This window comes from Apium graveolens, chromosome 11 (assembly GCF_009905375.1).
Source record: "Apium graveolens cultivar Ventura chromosome 11, ASM990537v1, whole genome shotgun sequence".
NCBI lineage: Eukaryota > Viridiplantae > Streptophyta > Magnoliopsida > Apiales > Apiaceae > Apium > Apium graveolens.
This window is the reverse complement of record NC_133657.1, coordinates 120,099,298-120,118,939: the sequence shown is the minus strand read 5'-3', so window position 1 is coordinate 120,118,939 and position 19,642 is coordinate 120,099,298. Positions and strand designations below refer to the sequence as shown.

The following is a 19,642-nucleotide window of genomic DNA, read 5'->3' as shown; positions in this document are numbered from 1 at the left end:
CCCTCGGCTCCACCATTTTTAATAAATTAACCATTAAGAGTGTTAAGGCGATTCTTTCGCGAGCACCTTACCAACTGCCTAATACACTTTACATAAATGATTCATACTCCAATTAGTCCTTTAAGGTCTTTAACCTATGTTTCAAAGTAAGGCGAGGGGTAATGGTTCAGTCGCGAAATGCCGTTACTTAAAACGGTCGTTTCTCCTAAACCGTACATCGGATTCAAACGGACCACATATCAAAACGAAGCTCGTAACATAAACCATCTAATCATGGTAGTGGTCAAAACCTAACAGTGAGTTCTCGGGTCCTGATGTTAAGAACAAAAACCGTCTAAGGTAAATACGACGGCTATGTTTACGCGATTTCCCAAAATTTTACCAAACCCATTCAACACCAAACCATCACCAATCAATCCCAATACAAACATATGAAAATATCACTCATCAACCACTTTAAACCATTTAAACCAAGCCCAAATCATACCATGAATCATCAAGAACAACTAGTGCTATTCTTAACTCCCAAAATCAACAAAAACACTTAACAACTAAGATCTCAACATGACAAAACAACTACTACACTTAATCTATCATTCCATCATCATAATCATTTATACCAAACAACTTAATGCTAAGATAATTTAGAGTTATACCTTCCTTGAAGCTTTTAATCAATGAAAGATCCTTGGAATACCCATGGAAGCCTTGATATATGCTTAAGCTACCTTGAACTTTCATAAAAATCAAGAAAACTAAAGTTATTTCTTGAAGGTTACTATTCACCATCTTCTTCCTTGATTTATTGGAAGAGGTTTACAAAGAATTAGAAGCTTAAACTCCTAGGATATGCTTATCTAATCACAAGGAAGCTTGCATAATTACCTTTGAATTTATTATGGAGTGGAGCTTGGACTTGATCTTTTCTTCTTTTGCTTTCAAGAAGAAGCCGAGAGCTTCATGTTCTTGAACAAGAAGTTTATTTGCTATTTTGTGAAATAAATTAGTTGGTTTATTTTCTTTATGGCTTGGCTACTTTTTGGTTTTTACCATGGTAATTTTTGCTTGGCCAAGAATCATCCAACAAAACAATTTCACTTGTCATGCTTATGTCACCATGGTTGTGTCATCTATTTAACACTTGTCTTCCTCTTGTTAGTGAGATGACATCACTCTCCACTAACCCTTTAATTAAATCCTAATTACGTGGCTAATGACCACTGATCTGTTATGCGGTGCGCTTAACTTCCGTTTTCGTTTATCATTTGAGGGATCATAACCGGGATCTTATTACTTGGGTTCCCCTAAACCTTTCTCAATATATTATATTCCTTTTATGATCCTCTCTTATAATTCTTGAATATAAATCCTTTTTATCATGTTCCCTTATACTTAATTCTTTTAGTATCTGGTGGATTTTCGGGAAAAATCAAAGTATTCGAATTTGGATTCTGACGATCTTTACATACACTTATATCCCATATAAAGTACTAATAAGATCTCAGAATAATAATAGAAGAACCCCTACATAGTGTGGCATGAAAAGTTTTCTTATTCAGCATAATCAGCAAAATCACTATTCATAAGGGTTTAAAAAAATTCCAAAATTTGGGGTTATTACATTATCTCTCGACGGATATGCCTAACAACAGTCATCCGTTGATACTCACAACTGCTATTTCGACGGATGTCTCTCATTTGTTGGAAGTCTCTACACAACTTGAAATTTCAAAACTTGTGACTAGTATAGATGACTTAGTGGTTGTTCAATCACTCTTAGGATTGAGGGAAAAAAAGTGACATGAGTGAGAGGTAGGGTTGCTCCCAGGAAAAAGGAGAGGAAAAGAGTGAACACATGCATGTTATTTCTTCCAGCATGGAAAAAGTAAGTGAGAGGAGTCCACCTTAGATGGTGAAGGTGAGGGTGTGAGGGTGGGTAGCCAAGTGGAGCCCTTGATGCAACTTTAGAGAGAAAATAAGAGAAAGGAAGGTATAGAAGAATGGGGAGATCCCAGTGCTAGTGCGTTAATGGATGTCAATGATACAGATAAAGAGAAACTATTTCATCAAGAATATCAAGTTGTTCTAGATTCTGTCTCTTTTGATGTTGAGACATTTCCTCACCCTGTTCCGGCATATCAGACTCTAGCTGAACGGGGCAATGAGGGTGCTGAGAAGATTCTAAATTTGGTGCCCACTACAGCTTCTATGCTAAGGGAAAATGATGCAATCAACTCTCTTCCACCTACAACTGGTGATGATTTTGAGTTAAATTCTGGTGGCTCTTTTGGGGATGATTCTAATGAAGAGGATGCTGATGAAACTGGCATGAACATAGGGAGAGATGCAGGACCCAACTCATCCACAAGCACTCTAGCCTGGATGCTCACCAAAGATTGTAGTGATCATCATTTTAAATCCACACTATTCAAACTTATTCATCAGACCCAATCAACCATCCAAGCCACCACTGATGCCAATACAAATGTTTTTTACAATCCCATCTTGAATCTTTGCAACTACACAAAATCCAATCTCTCAAACAAAACCATAATATGGATGTCCAAGTCAATAAGGTAATAGTTCCTGCCATTACCTTCTCTAAGCCACCAATGATGGACAACATTGATTTAATCAATATAGCAGCAGCTGATCTCAAGCTGAAAGAGGAAATGAAGAAACTTGATGAAAGAATTGAGAAGAAATTTGGTCTAATTGCCAAACAGGACAAATATATGAAGCACTCCACTCAATTGAGATGATTCCAGTTGATGAAATGAAGCTCGGAAACATGGAAAGAGGTCAAACCTCATCTAGAAGACATCAACAGGCCATTATGACTTTGAAGCCTAAGAAATATAACATTCAAGCAAAAATCTAATTGACCTAGTATATTCAACCCCCAAACCTGATGAAAAGAAGCTGCTTGGTCACTCTATTGCAAATCATAAAGATCCAAGAGACTCAATTTTGAAGAAAAGGATAGCAAAGATCTACGGGCATGGCAAAATAATTTGTGTGATGGTTGGACATCCTCAATTTGGAGAAGCCAAAAGAGAAGAAAAATTGAGGCTCAAGTCTCAGAAAAGGCAGGCTACCTTAGAAGCAAAGAAACAAGCTGAAAAGCCTGCTACCAAGTCAGAAACTGAGAAGCATGCTACCATAACTGAAACTGAGAAGAATGAGAAACCAAAGCAAGAACCAAAGAAATCAGGAAAAAGTTATAAGAAAGAGAGAGCCAAAAGGAAGTTGACATTTGAAGAAGAAGAAAATGAAGAACCAAACCCAACTCAGTCTACTACCACAAATCAACCAACGATGCCCATATTGGAGCAAGTTGAAATCAAGGTTCATCCTGGTGTGAACTTTCACGGTGATCCAATCATTCCCAAGGATGAACCAATAGATTGGGAAAGCTTACTGATTCCTGAGCTGAACATCTCAATCCCAACCACTTCAAAAAGAAGAAAGAATACAACAAGAAATACAGTCAAGTTTATCCCATTTTAATCCAAAACCTTATTCAAACCCAAGCCTATAGTCAACAAAGGAGACCAACTCTTTATCTGTGACATAAAGGAATTTTCAGATATTAATCTTTACTTGGATGAGCTAGATGAAGTGAGAGCAATTGATGCCCATAACAGACTTCCAGAAAGATTAGTGTTCAGGTACATGGGTGGAAAGGAAATCACTTGGCCTCTTTATAGGATTCTCAATGAAGGCTACTATATATTAATTATGGTATTCTCTGCAATCAAGAAAAAATTTGGATTCACCATGGTAGCCAAAGCAGAGATACTTAAGAAAATTCAACAAATAAGATAAATCTGGAGAGACCCAAGTGCACTACCAAGAATCTTAACTATTCCCTATACTGGAAGTAGAGAGTACTTGAGACCATATTGGTTAATAGAGTTTAAGGATGAAAGGAATACCAGAAGATTTTTCATACTAGAAGATCGGCTAAAAATATCAAGCAATGAGATTCTCAAGCAAATGCAGGAGATGTTGGATCTATCTAATGAAGATTAATCTGAGTTCAACAGACAACTCCAGCACCAGATAGAAGAGAAAAATGAGAAGCTGGGAAAGAGGACTAGACATTTAAGGAAAAAGAATTAAGTTGCTCATTCTAGAGGAGCACCTTGAATGAGGCTTCTGAGATTTCTGTGAACTTTCTTCTATAAATTTTCAATAAAATTTGCAGCACTTATCATTTTTATCTACTATTGAATGATCATTTTGTATAAGGTGTTTTGTTATCATCAAGTCCTCCTAAATTTATACCTATAATTCTAGTAGACATAAATTGGTGGAGATTGTTAGAAATATGTTGTAGGCTTGATGATATTTTATCAAAACACCTTAATGGATTTAATTAAGTGTGTTTGTAGCTTTCAATGGATAATCTTACTTTGTCATCCGTTGAAAGAGTAGCTTATGTTTAAATAAGTTTTTGTAATACATTCTTGTATATTTTAATATCCTAGAGGATTAGAGGTTGTAGGATATTCTAAGTCATGTTGACCACTAGAATGATATGCAAAATAGGTTGGCTAACTATAAATATTAGATGGCTTGTAATTTTGCATAAATGAAATTGTGTCAACTTCTATGGAAATACTTTCAACGGATGATTCTACAAGGCTTCGATGGATGACCCAAGTTACTCTCAACGGATGATATAATAGAGACTCAACAGATAATCTACAAAGTCTCGGCGTATAACAAAGTTCAAATAGGAGTTGATAATGACTTGACAGTCACATGGGTTGATTGTATACAAAAGGAATGTGGCAGCCTATTAGCAAAATTTTGAGAAAAAAGAAGCATTTCCATTTTCATGCTTACTTGAAGAAATACAAAGATGCTGGATAGAGAAATGAAGAAACATGTGATTAGACTTAGACATTTTGTTTTATTTGTTTTTCTTTTTCATATGTAACTTGGTGATATATAAACCAAGAGTAGCAAGTAGATAATTATCGATTGAAAGAATTGAGAAATAGAAAAGGCAAAATCTGTTAAGAATTTCTATGTTCTTACTTTGTAATTTTACTTGTAAGCAGCTGTGTGCATTCTTGCAACACAGAGTTCTCAATATATATATATATGGTGGAAAGATCAATCCACCAGAAAGTTTTTACATCTTCGTGTTTAATTACTTTGTGTTTTGAATACATTTATATTTCATTCCGCACACTTGCATATTCAAACACTGATATATTTTGGTAAAGAAATTTCTTAATTTTGAAAAGAAACCAAGAATTACATTCAACCCCCTTTCTGTAATTCTATTGTTAGATTATTTGGGAATAACACGGAGCTAGGATCGATATGCGGCTTTGGTCAATGTTTATGTGCCAAATTTTTCCCTTAATGATGATCGATGCAAGGATTAGTTGATGGGGCTATGGGGTAGTGGTAACACTACTCTTTATTTGTATGTTTTTATTTATTCAATATGCGCTTCATATTCCTTTTCGGTGATATATATTGTGTTGCATATGTTCTTGACTTGATTTCATTTGTGCAGTATCTGCTCGAGATGCCTTAGTAGACAGGAAAAAATTGAAGGCATCAGAGAAGAAGCTGCCCGAGAAGCGGCAAAGGGGGATGGTTCGGTCTTTGCTGGGAAAGAAACTGAATCTACTGAGGCAAGTCATCAGGGCATTCTGGTTCGAACGGCTGCTATAGACAACCAGCTCGAGCATATTAGCTTGAAGACCGGGGGATTCATCTGAAGCGTCTGCGTAGTCGTGATGGGGTCGTTCAAACGTTCGTCTTTTCGTAGGGTATTCTGATGAGTGATCACATTGCTCACGTAATGCCTAACTCTGTGAAGGAAGTGACTCCTGATATATGTCGGGGTCTCTAGTTGCCGAAAGATCTTCCAGTACATGCTTCGACTACATCGATGGAGGCCTATAAAAAAATAATTTCTATTATTTCCTTGGTATTTTTAGTTCTTTTCATATTTTCATTTTATCTTTTTTTATTCAGTATTGTCCCTAAATTTGCCATAGTTTCTTTTTTTGGCTACTCCTTGGGCTGCTGTTATCACCGATAAGGTGCTGGATACGCATGCTCGAATGGCTAAGGTCGAAGAGCTCGGCCGAAGGGAAACCACCGTCAAGTAGGAGCTGAGGAAGACTCAACTGGAGAACGAGACCCTGAACCGGCATGTCGGAGTGTTTATCGCAAAAAAAGCTGGAGAAAAACCTAGAGCGATCGAAATAGCACATTGATTAGAGAAACACTCATCTGAAGAAGTCTAGTAAATAGCTTCGATAGATGGCAAAGAAACTAGAACTTACCGAAGAGAGTTGCTTCCAGTTCGGTGCTGATTATGTGCTCTAGAAAGCTCATGGACTTGGCTGGGATTACAAACAGCTTCTTGACGAAAGCCTCGGGATCCAATCGGCCGAATTGGAGGAGAAGCGCCCCTCATAGTCTCTTTCGTTGAGAACAAAGAGCTGTCATACAATTAGCTTCAGTCCTTAATTTTGACTTATAATAATCATTTTATTTATCAGTATCTTGCCTTCAGGCTCAGACCTTTGCCTTCGGGTCTGACTGGTTATGCCTTCGGGTTGTAATCTACGACTTTGCTTTTGTTAAGTTTTTTGACACATTTTCTTATCGCATCTTCAGTTTTTTTATTTAGCTTTAGAAATTTTCTAATTCGTATTGCATTCTAGTTTGTTTTTACCTTAGAAATTTAGCGAATGTTTCAATATATCGCATTTTTTGTTAGTTTTTTACCTCAGAAATTTCCCTTCTATATTACATCTTTGGCTTTCAGTCTGCCTTAGCAAATTTTCTTTCCTCCAAGTTTTCCCCAAGTATTGAAGGGACTAAGGCTATCTTTTCGGAAATATGTCTTCTGCCTTAAACACTTGACAAATAACAGCAAAAGTAAAAAGATGTAAGGACGAATGAGCTCTCTTCTTCACGTAGCCCCTATAAAAGTGTTTTGTCCTGTTATAAAGGATTGTGGCGAATAAATGAGCTATCTTCTTTGGGTAGGCCCTAGATAGGTGTTCAATTATCTTTTGTATTTGATATTTTATGAGAGGATGATAGACTTATCTTCTTTGGGTAGCCAACTAGGCATTTGAAGTTATATATAGATAATTTTTGTATGAGGGTGAAGGACGTTATCCTTTTCGGATAGCCCCTAGATAAACATCTGTTTGAATCGTTTAATTTATACTTGTAAAATATTGGCAATTTGACACAACGTATGCGAACGAAGGACTTATTTTCTTTGGATAGCCCCTAGATAAACATTCGTTCGTCCTATTTACTCTTAGGTAATTAGGTGATATGTGCGAAGGACATATTTTTTAGACAATCAAACATGGTTACACATTTCACATGTTTCAGAAATAAAAGTACTTTGCTGGAAGAAAATATAAAAAAATTCCTTACTGGTAGAATTTTTGAAGTCAGCTAGCATGCCACGTATTTTTGATCATGTCTCCTAACAAAGTTTCCAGTTTGTTAGTTCCTGGCCGAACAACCTCTATAACTTTGTAAGGTCCTTCCCAGTTCGGCTGGAGTTTTCCTTATTTCGTTAGCATGGAGGCGGCCAACTCCCTTACCTGATCGCCAACATAGAATGATTTTTTATGATGCCCAAATTATAATGTTGGGAAGCTTGTAGTAAGTACTTGAGGTTTTTTTGGTGGGATGCCTCTCTTTCTTTTTCCAAGAGGTCTATATTGGCCTTCCGGTCGAAGTCATTGTTTTTCACGTTGTAGACCTCCGTTCGATAGGAATCTCGGTCCACTTTTACGAGCATAAATGCATCTGTTCCATAAGCTAATTTGAAGGGTGTCTCACCGATGGAAGATCTAGGGGTCGTTCGATAAGCCCACAAGACCTAGAAAAGTTTTTCCACCCATTTCCCTTTTTCTTCGCCCGACCTTTTTTTGATGCCTAAGAAAATAATCTTGTTAGCGGCTTCGACCGCCCCATTTTCTTGGAGATATGTGACTGAACTAAACTTATGTTGGACCCCGAAGTGATGAAGAATTTTTATTAACTTGTTGCCCGCAAACTAGGTTCCGTTATACAATACACACCTTCAGAATCCCAAATCTCAGAATTATTTGCTCTAGCATGATTTTTTTGGCGGTTTCTTCAATTATTGTTGACAATGGCCGGGCTTCTACCCACTTAGTCATGTAATTAATGGAGATGATGCAGTAATTTTCCTGTTTCGTGCTGGTGGGGAGAATGCCCACTATGTCGACAGCCCACATGGCGAATAAAACCGGGTTTAGAACCGAAGCCATCTCTTTCAGGGGTTGCTTCAGGATTGTTGTGAACAGCTGGCACTGTTTACATTTCTTGGCATACTCACTTGCATCTGTTCTCAAAGTCGGCCAAAAGAATCCTTGTCGAATGATTTTAAAGGATAATTCCTAACCAGCAAGATGTTTACCGCATATTCCCTCATGAATCACTTCTAAGGCCAGATTTTGTTCTTCGGTGTCCACTGGGCATGCCATGACACCAATTAGCCAGTCATGCCTTTTCATGATTTGGCATGCCTTTTTACTATTTTTTAATATTTTTAATAATTATTTTAATACTAGAAATATCCAGAAATAATAAATATAATTCTAAAATATTTACATATATTTAAATATCTAAAAAGTTGCTAATATAAATGAGTATTATGATGGTATTCGGTTGTTACTATCAATTAACTTTAATTTTATATTCAAGTTCACTGTATATTAGTATAACAATTATGTTTTAAATTTTATTATATTTAATTGATAAATGGCATGCCATTTGGGCATGCCTTTTGGCAAAAAGCATGCCTATAAGCATGCCTTCGGGGAGTCACGTGACAGGTACCCTAGTGTCCAGGCACCCTAGGAGGGGTTCAGTGGCCGATCTCCTGTACAGATTTCCCCTAGTGACTATGTAGCTTACCGCCCAGTATTTAATCTTTTTGGGCCTCCTTCGGTCAAGGAGTAAAGTGCTCTTTTCCAGATCGGCTTGGATAACAGTCAACCAATTTATACCTCGATGAATTTCCAAGCATTACTTTCGTTCGATGGATGGCGTCTTAACTTCGGTCAGATAAATAGAACCGGTTAGGCTCTGAGTGTCCTCTGAAGCTAGCCTTGAGAGGGCATCCTCCCGACCATTATTCTCCCTGCCTATTAGACTTAATTAAAAGGATTCACAGGCTCTGGAAGTCTCTCTTACCTTGGTGGCGTAGGCCTTCAGTCGGAGTGCATCGGCTTCTCTTCACTTTACCCTAGCTTGGGCCTCTTTTTCTGCTTGTTCCGCCTGCTTCTCCTTGCTTTTTTCTATGACTAATTTTTCTGCACTTATCTAGATCAGCAAGGCTTCCTCTTCAGGAGTTAACTTAATCACCATGTCGATATTAGCCAACGACTGTTTGGATGGCTATCCTCTGGAGGGATCAGTAAATCCAGGTGGTGTTTTATCATTGGTGTTTGTCATGGTCTCAGCAACTCATATTGATCCTTACATTCCCCGAGACAGCGGCGAATATTAAGCCTATATTTCTGCGGAAGCTAGATTGTCCTTCAGCCTGATTAGAACGCCCTTCGGCTTGACCCGAAAAGGAAGAGAATGCGAGGGATTGTCCCCCCAATTTACCTCCGGTGTCAGAATCAGTTAATCTGGAAGTAGGTGGGTTTGAGAATACAAGAAAGTATAATATATTGTGATATTTTATTCTTACTTCCAAGACTATATATATAATCAAATCTCTCTCATAAATGTTCGTTCGTTACACTAGGAAATAGGATGAACATTTGAGAGTGAAATCAGAGAGCATTCCACTTGTGGTTTGCCGTTGGTCAACGATCGGTCGATTGTAGGATGATGGGCTCCTGCCTGTTGGTCCTGATAACCGGAGGGAGGCTTCGTTTGTCTATTAGGCCGCTAGTGCTAACAACTACCTAGCAGATAACATTACTCCCTCCGTCCCTAAAAAATTTCCCCACTTTCCTTTTTAGGTAAATCAAATTACTTTTCTCACTTTCTACTTTTAACATAAAAGTAAAAAAACATTACATTAAAAAAAACAAAAAATCCTATCTAAATATTCTATTTTATTTCCCCCACTTACTTATCTATACCCATTCTCTCACCACCGACTCTTATTCTTCTCTTTTCTCTCCCTTCTCTTTGCCGCCATCAAAACCCTAATTTCTCTTCTTCATAAATATGAGTGTTCATTACGGGTTTTCCGATTCCGATGATGAATCTACAAATATGTACGAGTGCTCCAATCCCAATCACTGTGATAAAAAATGATTTATGTTATGGGGAACACAGTTACAGTCGAGAAGATATTCGATTGAGATATGGTCCAAATAGTTTTGAGGAATCGGTGGCGAAATCAGATGAGACGGTGGTGAAATCATATAAAAACCCTAAATCGGCGTTGCATGCAAGTGAGATTGAAGTCCCCTTGGATCAAAACGATGCTCCTCCATCCCCTTTTTCTTCAGATCTAGTGGTTGCTCCGGATCCTTCGAGCGACGACTTGGATGTTGAGGCCGATTCAGAAGATGCATGTTCTCGGTCCTAATTGTTTATTCGATGTTGTAAGGAATCGTTTTACTTCGACTGTTGTTATTTCTTTGATTTATTCTCTTAAATTGATTGTTGTTTATTCAATTGTTGTTTTAGTTTATTCGATTGCTGTTTATTCAATTTTTATTTTAGTGTATTCGAATGATGCCCTGTGATAATTTGAGTGTATTCGATTATAAGGAATTGGGGCTGTGGTTTAGTGTTATTTATTTGATTTATTCGGTTAAATCGATTGTAATGAATCCCTGTTTATTTGATTGTTTATGTCCTTATTGGCTTCGATTGTTGATTTAGTGTACTTTTATTCGATTGTTGTGTATTCGATTGTTGTTTTAGTTTATTCGATTGTTGTTTATTCGATTGTTGGTTTAGTGTAATCGGATGATGCCCTGTGATTATTTGAGTGTATTCGATTGTAAGGAATTGGTGTTGTGATGTTATAATGACTTGGTATATTTGATTGTAAGGAATTGGTGGTGTGATGTTATAATGACTTTGTATATTTGATTATTTATGTATTTGATTGTTAAACTATCTGTGATTGTAATTACTTGGTGTTGTGGTATACTCCAATGTTCATCCCTCTATTTGTTGTAATTAGTTGGTGTTGTGATTTAGTGTATGTGATTGATGATGATAGTTCTTATTGATGAGACAAATTACTGCCCTAATGTGCCATGAGCAACCAAATTAATGGCGGCTTGTGTGTGCTTAGTGGTCGTGGAGGTTGTCGATGATGCTTGGGGACATGTATATGATTCCATGCCTCGTGAACAGCCCACATTGGTGCAGTGACTTGCACTGGTAGCTTACCCTCAGCTGCTAATTTTTTCTTGTTAACATGAGGCACAAGGTAATCATTCGAGCCTTTTACTTTCAGCACTTCATTCATGACATATTGATATGATAACCATACATTTTCTAGTGTCCTTGCATCTAGTTCATAGAATGCTTGATGTACTGCATCCAACATATCATCGACATCTTTTGGCATTTTCTTGTGCATTAAAGACTGAATGCTTCTAAAAAAACCCAAAGTCCAGAATATTTAAATCTTGACTGTTTGGAGGTTGTTGCACCAGAATGAATGTAAAGTCCCCGTGTTGATAAACTTGTTGCCACTGTGGGTCTTCTTGGCATATGTGTGTCCTTGCATTGTCTTGTTGTATGTAAATAGTTTTATGACCTTCACTTGCTGGCCATTTCTGCATGATTGCTAGTATAATATCATTGATTAACATGTTCCTTGTTTCCTTTTTCCCCACTGATTCAACTATCTTGGTGATAATTGTCCCCTTTGCTCTGTATTTGGATGCCCTCTTGGCTGGTTCTTGGTAAGTGAATGGGAAGATGCCTATCTTCCCATCAAAGGTACACTCATTTTATGCATTATATCTTGGTCTTGCTACAGCTGTTGTGAACATAACTTTAGGTATGAATTTGCTTGACTTGGCTGCCCTGTATTTGCCTTTTTCATTTCTTTCCAGGTAAACCCTTTGTGATTTTTTGCTTAGATAAAACCACTTCTCATCAATGTGTATGAAGTTGAACATGGGATAATATTATCTCTTTGTTGTTGGTGTGTCTCCCATTAGCAAATTTAGAACTCATTCAACCCTTTGAAATAGATTTGCCTCTTTCAAAGCAAGATGTAAAGGGTTTGTGTGAGGTTTAATGAGTCCCCTCTTTATCATTCTGTTTGCTATAGTTGAAGAAACTTTCAGTTGTACTGCCAAGTCTCTTATGCATGCTCTGTCCCCCATGTTTATCTCAGTTATTGCATTAGGTTGCACCTGTATTCTTTTTCACCCTGAGTTATGACCCTTTGTTGACATGTTGTATGGCTCACTTGCTGCCTTTTGCCTCCTTGCAGTGCTCCATATTGTGCTGATTGTTCTCCTTAATACATTGAACAGATTTGCCACTTCTTGAACTGCACCATGCTTTAGTTTCCCCTCTGTCTGATTGTTCAGAAGCCACATTACTACTTGCATCATTGAATCACAGTTGAGCTTTGCCCTCCTTCTGTGATGATGATTTTCCAGTTCTTCTGTGTCTTCTTCCGCTGGTTCATTCAAATCAAAAGGGAAAGTATAACTCATTTCTGAACAGAGGGGAGTAAAGCAATGATGCAATCTGATGTTTCTTTTCCAATTTATACTTGTAAATTTTGATTGTAATCTGTGTATATGTAATGCTGCAATCTGATTGGTTGCTTTCATAATTAGGCGGGAATATTTGTTAATGTTTCCCACTATTTTTTGAAATTTTTCATGTAAAACAATTGTTTAAACCACTTGCATTTTTTAATTACCACTCATTGATTGTTTCTTAAAACCTGTGTCATTCACAATATGGGTAATGTATTAAGGTATAGAGGGAGTACAAGTTATAAGTTTGCTGATAGTATGAGCATCGACATCTTAAAAATATCATTTAATACCTCATTTTATAAAGAAAAATTTACGATAAGTTAAACATGTTGATTTAAAAATCAATTGAGCCATTTGTTTTGTACGGTTTTTTATTATTAATTATTTATAATTTATATTAAAATATTTCGTAATAAATTAAATATATTTTTTAAATTATAAAATATTTATGATGAATCAAATTGGATCACAAGTGGGTATGCGCGTACGGCGAATTAGCAACTTGGATTGGGTGTTATGGTAGATTGTGCAAGTTTTTTTATTCCTCTGGTAGATAAGAAACCAAAAGAAAATAACTAAGAATGAACCAAAAAGAGATTGGAGAGAAGCCAGTATATTTCTCGGTCGACCGAAAGTGTTTATCGTAAGAATTTAACCATTTGGCAGTTGCATTCTGATTCTATCCTTAAAAAAGGTTCACTTTTCGACAAACCATTTCTAATTTACCACGTGTGATTGCCGTATGAAACATGATCAGGTCAAACAAAACTAAAAAGAAAGAGACATGCACACCACGTCAGGAAGTGGATAAAACAATCATCTCTTTTTTTAAAAATTATCTAAATAAAAAAAATAGAATTAAAAATATAAGAACTATAATGAAAAGGGTAGTTTTGGTATGCCAGAATATTAGCTTGCTTTTGTTTAAAGTCCTATAACTCCCAAGAAAAAGCAAACCAAAACCAAACTAACAAAGCCAAAACAGAGAGAAGTGTTAGGGGAGGGAACAAAATTTGAAAACAGAGCACAGAAATATATTCATTTTTATAAATATATATGGGAGAGAAAAAACAAGTTATTTTATATTTTGATGAATTAGAATCAGAAATAGCTTCTGGAATTCCCTTTTGTAGAATCTGCCATGAGATTGAATTTGAGAGCTTCAAGAGCTTGGAAGCTCCCTGTTCTTGTTCTGGTTCTGTCAAGGTTTGCCTCTCTCTCTCTCTCTCTCTCTCTCTCTCTCTCTCTCCCTCCCTCTCTCCCTCCCTCTCTCCCTCTCTCTCTCCGACACTTGTGGTTTTTGTTTTATAATCATACATGTTGATCATTTTAAAAAATATTTACAGCTGTCTTGAACTCTTGATCATTTCTCCTCTTTTTACAGTATGCCCATAGAGATTGCATACAGAGATGGTGTGATGAAAAGGGAAATACAACTTGCGAAATTTGCTTACAGGTTTGCATATTTTATTGTATATAATTTTTGTTTTTAGTTGTTGTAAAGTAATTCAGTTTCGTATGTTTTGGATGTTCTGGGTTTTCTCTATCTGAACCTTGGAGTTTAGCTCATTGGCAAATATATAATAAAACAGACAATTTGCCCTATTTACTTCTTCTCCTTCTTTGAGTTCCACGCCCACTGTGTGTTATCTTGTGTTTTATGCATAAGATTTTTCAAAATTTACCTCATACTTCATCTTTTAAATTTGATCAACAAGACTTGTTGATGACTCATATTAAGATATTAGGGGTCACGAAAAGAATTCAAAATTTTAATGCAGTTAGTTTCTTATACGCTATTTTCTCCGTTTCATTAGATTGTTAACATTACTCAAATTATGTAAAAGAGAATTTAAATAATTTTAACGATCCAATGAGACGAGAGTGTAATAAATTTTTTCGAGAAAAAAAAGTGTCGTAAATGTTATTAATATGATGGATGGGTCGAAATTTTAAGGTGTTACGAGAAGGACACATTATAAGTGTTTGACTCTTTGTTTACAACTTGTTATAGCCTAACCTTGCTATTATAGAAAAGGTGAAGAGAGGATGATATTGCCTTTCGTTGTCTTGAAAATGAAATAAAGATAAATAATGAAGGTAAGCTACTTTGTGATTTTTATTGAAAGAGAAGGACCATACCATGCTGTTATTCTTCTTATCCACGGACAATGATTTTAAGTTACGTCAACTGCATTATTTTAATTTTTAACATTCATCATTTTCTGTTCATACAGATTTATATTGATTTTCAATTTGTGTAACGTGGAAATTGATGATCTATTTAATTTAAGGAAAATGACGTTTTTGTTTTACAGAATTTTGAACCTGGGTACACTGCCCCTATCAAGAAAGTTGGACTGTTGGATGCAGGTGTTACCATAAGGTATTATGAACTTTCATTATTCTGTTTTCACGGAAACGATCTCTCTAAAACATGCACCACATACATACTATTCATGTCATTTTTGTAGTGAAATATAATGCTTGTTTAATAAGTTATGTGTTGGACCCAGAATTCATGGCTACTAGGATATCCTGTTTGAGGAAAATCTCGATTATTTGGGTTTAATATAATAAAATTCAAAGAAATGTGCCGCGTAGTTGCCAGAAATGTTTCTGAATGTTACCAAGTCAAATAAGAAACTCTACAACCGGGCACCAGGTGCAGGATGTAGCTGTCATCTTAATAAGGTCGTCACCAGGTTTTGAAATTCCTGGGTTGTACTCAAATGTTCTACACTTGAATCTCGTCCCCAAAAAGTAATATTGAGAGACTATAAACTTCGAAAAGTAATTTAAAATCGATTAATTATCTTAATTTTTTATGACATTAACTTTTAATTTACTGGCTATGTCCGTCCTTCAGTACTCTTTTTAAAGCATTTGTCAGTCGACTTTAAATGTATAAAATACACAGATAAGTAAAAAAAATTTAGATGACGACAATCTGACAAGTGACGTTGATTTAAATTCAGAAGAAGTTTAGAAGTTCCAAGAAGGGAGAGAGGGCGAGAAGATCCGGAATTGGAAGCCATGGGTGACGAAGAAGAGCTGATCGAAAGTGAAAGCTCATCGGACGATACACGTTGGAATTACTTCAGAGTGATTGCTCTCATCGTAAGTCTATCTATTTCCTCGATATATTTTGGAAAGCTTTCTCAGTTATTGAATCTTTACAACCCCATAAGGTGAAATATTGGAAATTTTTAAGTTGATAGACATTAACAAAAGTGCTTTATGCCTGGGTGGCAATTTTGGGTTTCGGGTCGTGTTGATGTCGGTAAACGAGTCAATTTTGGATTAAGTTAAAATTACTCAAAATTAAATGAAAACAAACTTTTAAGTGAAAATAAATTATATTCTTAATAACGGGTCATTTCGAGTCACTTTCAAGTTGTGCAGCTCATGTTCAGTTCATCTTCGGGTTTTCTTTCAGTAAATCGGGTTATGAATCGAGTCGGATTCGGGTCGTGTCCGATATAACCGCCCAACCTGGGGGTGGAGGATACCATTTGTATATGTACCAGTAATGTGGACATAAAAGAGTTTAATATCACTGGAAAGTCTTAATGATGTCAGAAACACAATTTTTAATATATGGCTGATATATAATGTATGGTGTGGCATCCAGCTGAACACACTAAAAATTCATAATTAGATAATGCTCAGTGCCCCTAAATGGACAAATCATTCATTTAGCTTCTAAAGATGATAATGTATTAAAAGGGTCCCTAGACCACTCTCATGTATACGTTTGTGCAAAGACATTCATGTTCATTTGTAGTACCTAAATTCAAAGCAAAAAGGAGCCAAACCGCAATGTAACCCCATTATCAGCTCACCATAATTTAGTCCAGGGCGAAAGGCAGTGTTCAGATTATGCTAAGATGGTGCTTGACGCAACTGTCATATGTGTCGCTATTATTAGTAAACAGTCTCTTTATTGAAATTAAGGTGTCTGAGTGCAAAAATTTAGACTCTTCTTTGGCCCGGGAGTCATATTGTTATGATTAGTTAGGTGTCTACTTAATATATCAGCAGATTACGAGTTCAAACTCGGCCTCTTTCGGAAACGCAACAGTTTAAAGACTGCATCTTTGTATAGCAGGCTCATGTCACAAGTGAATATATATAATTGTGCTTAGCTATTAAAAAATCTATATAAAACTATTTTAATTAAATTTGAGACCTTAATTAAACTCTACTAATCCCTTAATTTTATCGAATGTGCAGTTTACAATGCTTCTGCTGATGAGACATCTTCTAACACTGCTCACTGGTGAAAAAGAGGATTACCCATTTACACTCCTTACTGTAAGCACCAAACTTTGTTGTTACTTTTATTATTAGTGCTTCAGACTAACTTCAAAATTAGTCCAAGCATAATTACATCATGATCTTTACTTATGTTTGTGTTCATTGGTTATCATTGCAGTTGCTCATTGCAAAAACAAGTGGAATAGTAGTTCCAATGTATGTAATGATCCGAATAGTACAGTCAATCCATAACAGTTTCAAGCGTAGTACCAGACATCAGTACGAGGTTAGTTCTACCGTCTTTTGCCCAAATTAATTAATTTGTTATCTTTTTATACACAGCGTAAACTAATCTTGACGCATTCTTATAACTTTTTAGGGTCTGGAAGATGAATCCTCGAGTTCGGAAAGCGAACAAGATGACCAGGATGAGGAGCAACAGCACCACCTTGAACATAGAGTTGATATACATTCCTTATGAATATGAATTTCATTTCAAGTTAATTATATTTGTAAATTGTTACTTTATAGATGTAGAGCATGATCCCTAATGGGGGATAGGGGGAAATAACAAAAGTAATTTTTTATTCTTATCATAATTAAAATATACAGAATGCAAAAGAAAAGGTTGTTTTTCTAGAAATTACCTCATTGGCAATCAAAGCAAAAATATGTGTGCACTTGGTCACTCAACTATTCAAATTGGTAAACAACTTAAGTGTCTATTTGTCACAAAGAAATTAAGATTTCATTACATTTAAGTGCCTACTTGTTATTAAATTCAACTATTGTTAATGAAAAATCAAAGATAAGATTGTACAAAGCAGTAGCCTTTTCAAGTGGGTCTCCGATTATGGATCTAGTTGATTAAGTTGATCTAACTTGTTGTGTTCCACAAGGCAATTACCTGTCGAGCATGAAAACAAACAAGTTGATAGACACATATTGACTTGATATTTTATCAAGTTGTAGGCTTCAATTACACAAAGCTGTTATATGCTAATATAGAAATGAATGTCATTTTCCACTGTATCAACTTTCATACAACGAGTAGTACACCCATCACAAAACCTGGCACAAGCAAATATAGTTTGTTAACTGTCAAAAGAATCAATTTGGTGGAGAAAAAATGGTTGTTTTTCATCTACATTGTTCACAAGTCACAACTTAACCTTTGTGTCACCTCAATCTGAGGCTGATTTGTTGAGGCTTGTCATTCTCTCTTGACAAGCACTCAATTACATGTTATGTTGTTCCTCCCTCCCCCTCCTCCCACCTCCCCCTTCCCCCCTCCAGAAGCTAAAATTAACCTGGTTTCTTTCTTCGCACATTGTTGTATATCTGTCTACATAAACCGAAAAATTCAGACTGTTAACTAGTAAATCCAACAGCAAGAAAAAACGGGTGTTTGCAACTTCAAGTTGAGAGCTCCGCAAGACAATGTTATAGACGTGTTAACGTTCTCAACTCAAAGTTAAGGATGATGTACTTCTGATTTATAACAAACTGGACTTGCTCTTAAAACGCCACATGCTGCCTTTAAAGTTCAAGTCATATAAATTCTAGAACTAGAAAGTTTATGTTTTGATTTCGGAATTATAAGCTCTTAAGATTGGATAGTTATGCAATTTAGATAAGCTCCTACTGCAAATAACTGGACTTTCCTGCAGGATAGACGCATGACATTATCAAGGGCTTATTAAGAAATCTAGCACATTAGGAGGCAGGGATGTTGATCAGAATAGTGTCTCAAAAAGTTGGTCCAGCTTAACAGTCAAAAAACATGTAAAATATTTGTGACAACAAAAACACAATACATCTGCTAATTTATTTGAAATTCCGGCAAGCGCATAACACATCTATCAAATTCGGACAAAATCATTAAATTTTGATGCATATAGATTCTTGTGCATGATAATGATGTGTTACATGTATAACACATTTATCAAATGCTCAAATAGATAACGATGTTGTAGTCCCTTTGCATATATAGAAGCATGATTTTATGATTATAATGGGTCCGTTTGGGGTTTCTTAAAAAAAATAACTTATGACTTAAAGTCGAAAAGTGTCATATAAGTGATACGAATATCGTAACTTAAAAGTTATTTAGGTGTTTGGATAATTTTACTTATAAGTTGCTAATGTGTTTGGTAAATCATAACTTATAAATTATAATTTTATTTTAAAAATTGAACATTTATTATTTATATTAATATCATTAATACATGAATATAAAATTCAAAAGATAAAATTTAAAACATGAATATTTAAATAAAATTACTAAATATGAAAATAACAATATTCACATAATATGAGCAACATAATAAAGTCAAAATAAATAATACAACATAACAAAGTCAAAATAATTTAATAATTAAATTGGGGCTATAATATGTATGTTATAAGCAAATTACGGTCAACACATTTCAATTTATAAATCCAAAAATTATGTAAATAAAATATAAGACGAAGTAAATGTAACAATTACGGTCAACACATTTTAAAAAATTAATCCTAAAATTATGTAAATATAATATAAGATGAAGTAAATGTAACAAAAATGAGTTAGATGGGAAAATACGACATATAAACGCGCATACAAAATTTATACATGATAAAAGAATGGG

General features: G+C 35.6%; 1 protein-coding gene across 2 annotated transcripts; it reads left to right on the top strand.

The window, feature by feature from the left end:
* Positions 1-13,700: 13,700 nt before the first annotated feature.
* Positions 13,701-17,655, top strand: LOC141696628 (uncharacterized). 2 transcript variants are annotated; one of them, XM_074500744.1, is made up of 7 exons: positions 13,701-13,958; positions 14,137-14,208; positions 15,071-15,138; positions 15,734-15,872; positions 16,989-17,069; positions 17,191-17,298; positions 17,392-17,655. In XM_074500744.1, the coding sequence occupies exons 1-7, from the start codon at positions 13,809-13,811 to the stop codon at positions 17,491-17,493; spliced, it is 720 nt and encodes a 239-aa protein (XP_074356845.1). In that variant the 5' UTR covers positions 13,701-13,808; the 3' UTR covers positions 17,494-17,655. The 2 variants fall into 2 exon arrangements, with proteins under 2 accessions (XP_074356845.1, XP_074356844.1); XM_074500743.1 differs by having other exon boundaries at positions 13,702-13,958; positions 15,731-15,872.
* The last annotated feature ends 1,987 nt before the right edge of the window (positions 17,656-19,642 follow it).

Bases quoted from the DNA above. Each gene is read 5' to 3' on its own strand.
- LOC141696628 (XM_074500743.1), top strand. From the start codon at position 13,809: ATGGGAGAGAAAAAACAAGTTATTTTATATTTTGATGAATTAGAATCA. The intron at 14,209-15,070 runs GTTTGCATATTT...TTTGTTTTACAG, and splicing joins CTTGCGAAATTTGCTTACAG to AATTTTGAACCTGGGTACAC. The intron at 15,139-15,730 runs GTATTATGAACT...ATTTAAATTCAG, and splicing joins GATGCAGGTGTTACCATAAG to AAGAAGTTTAGAAGTTCCAA.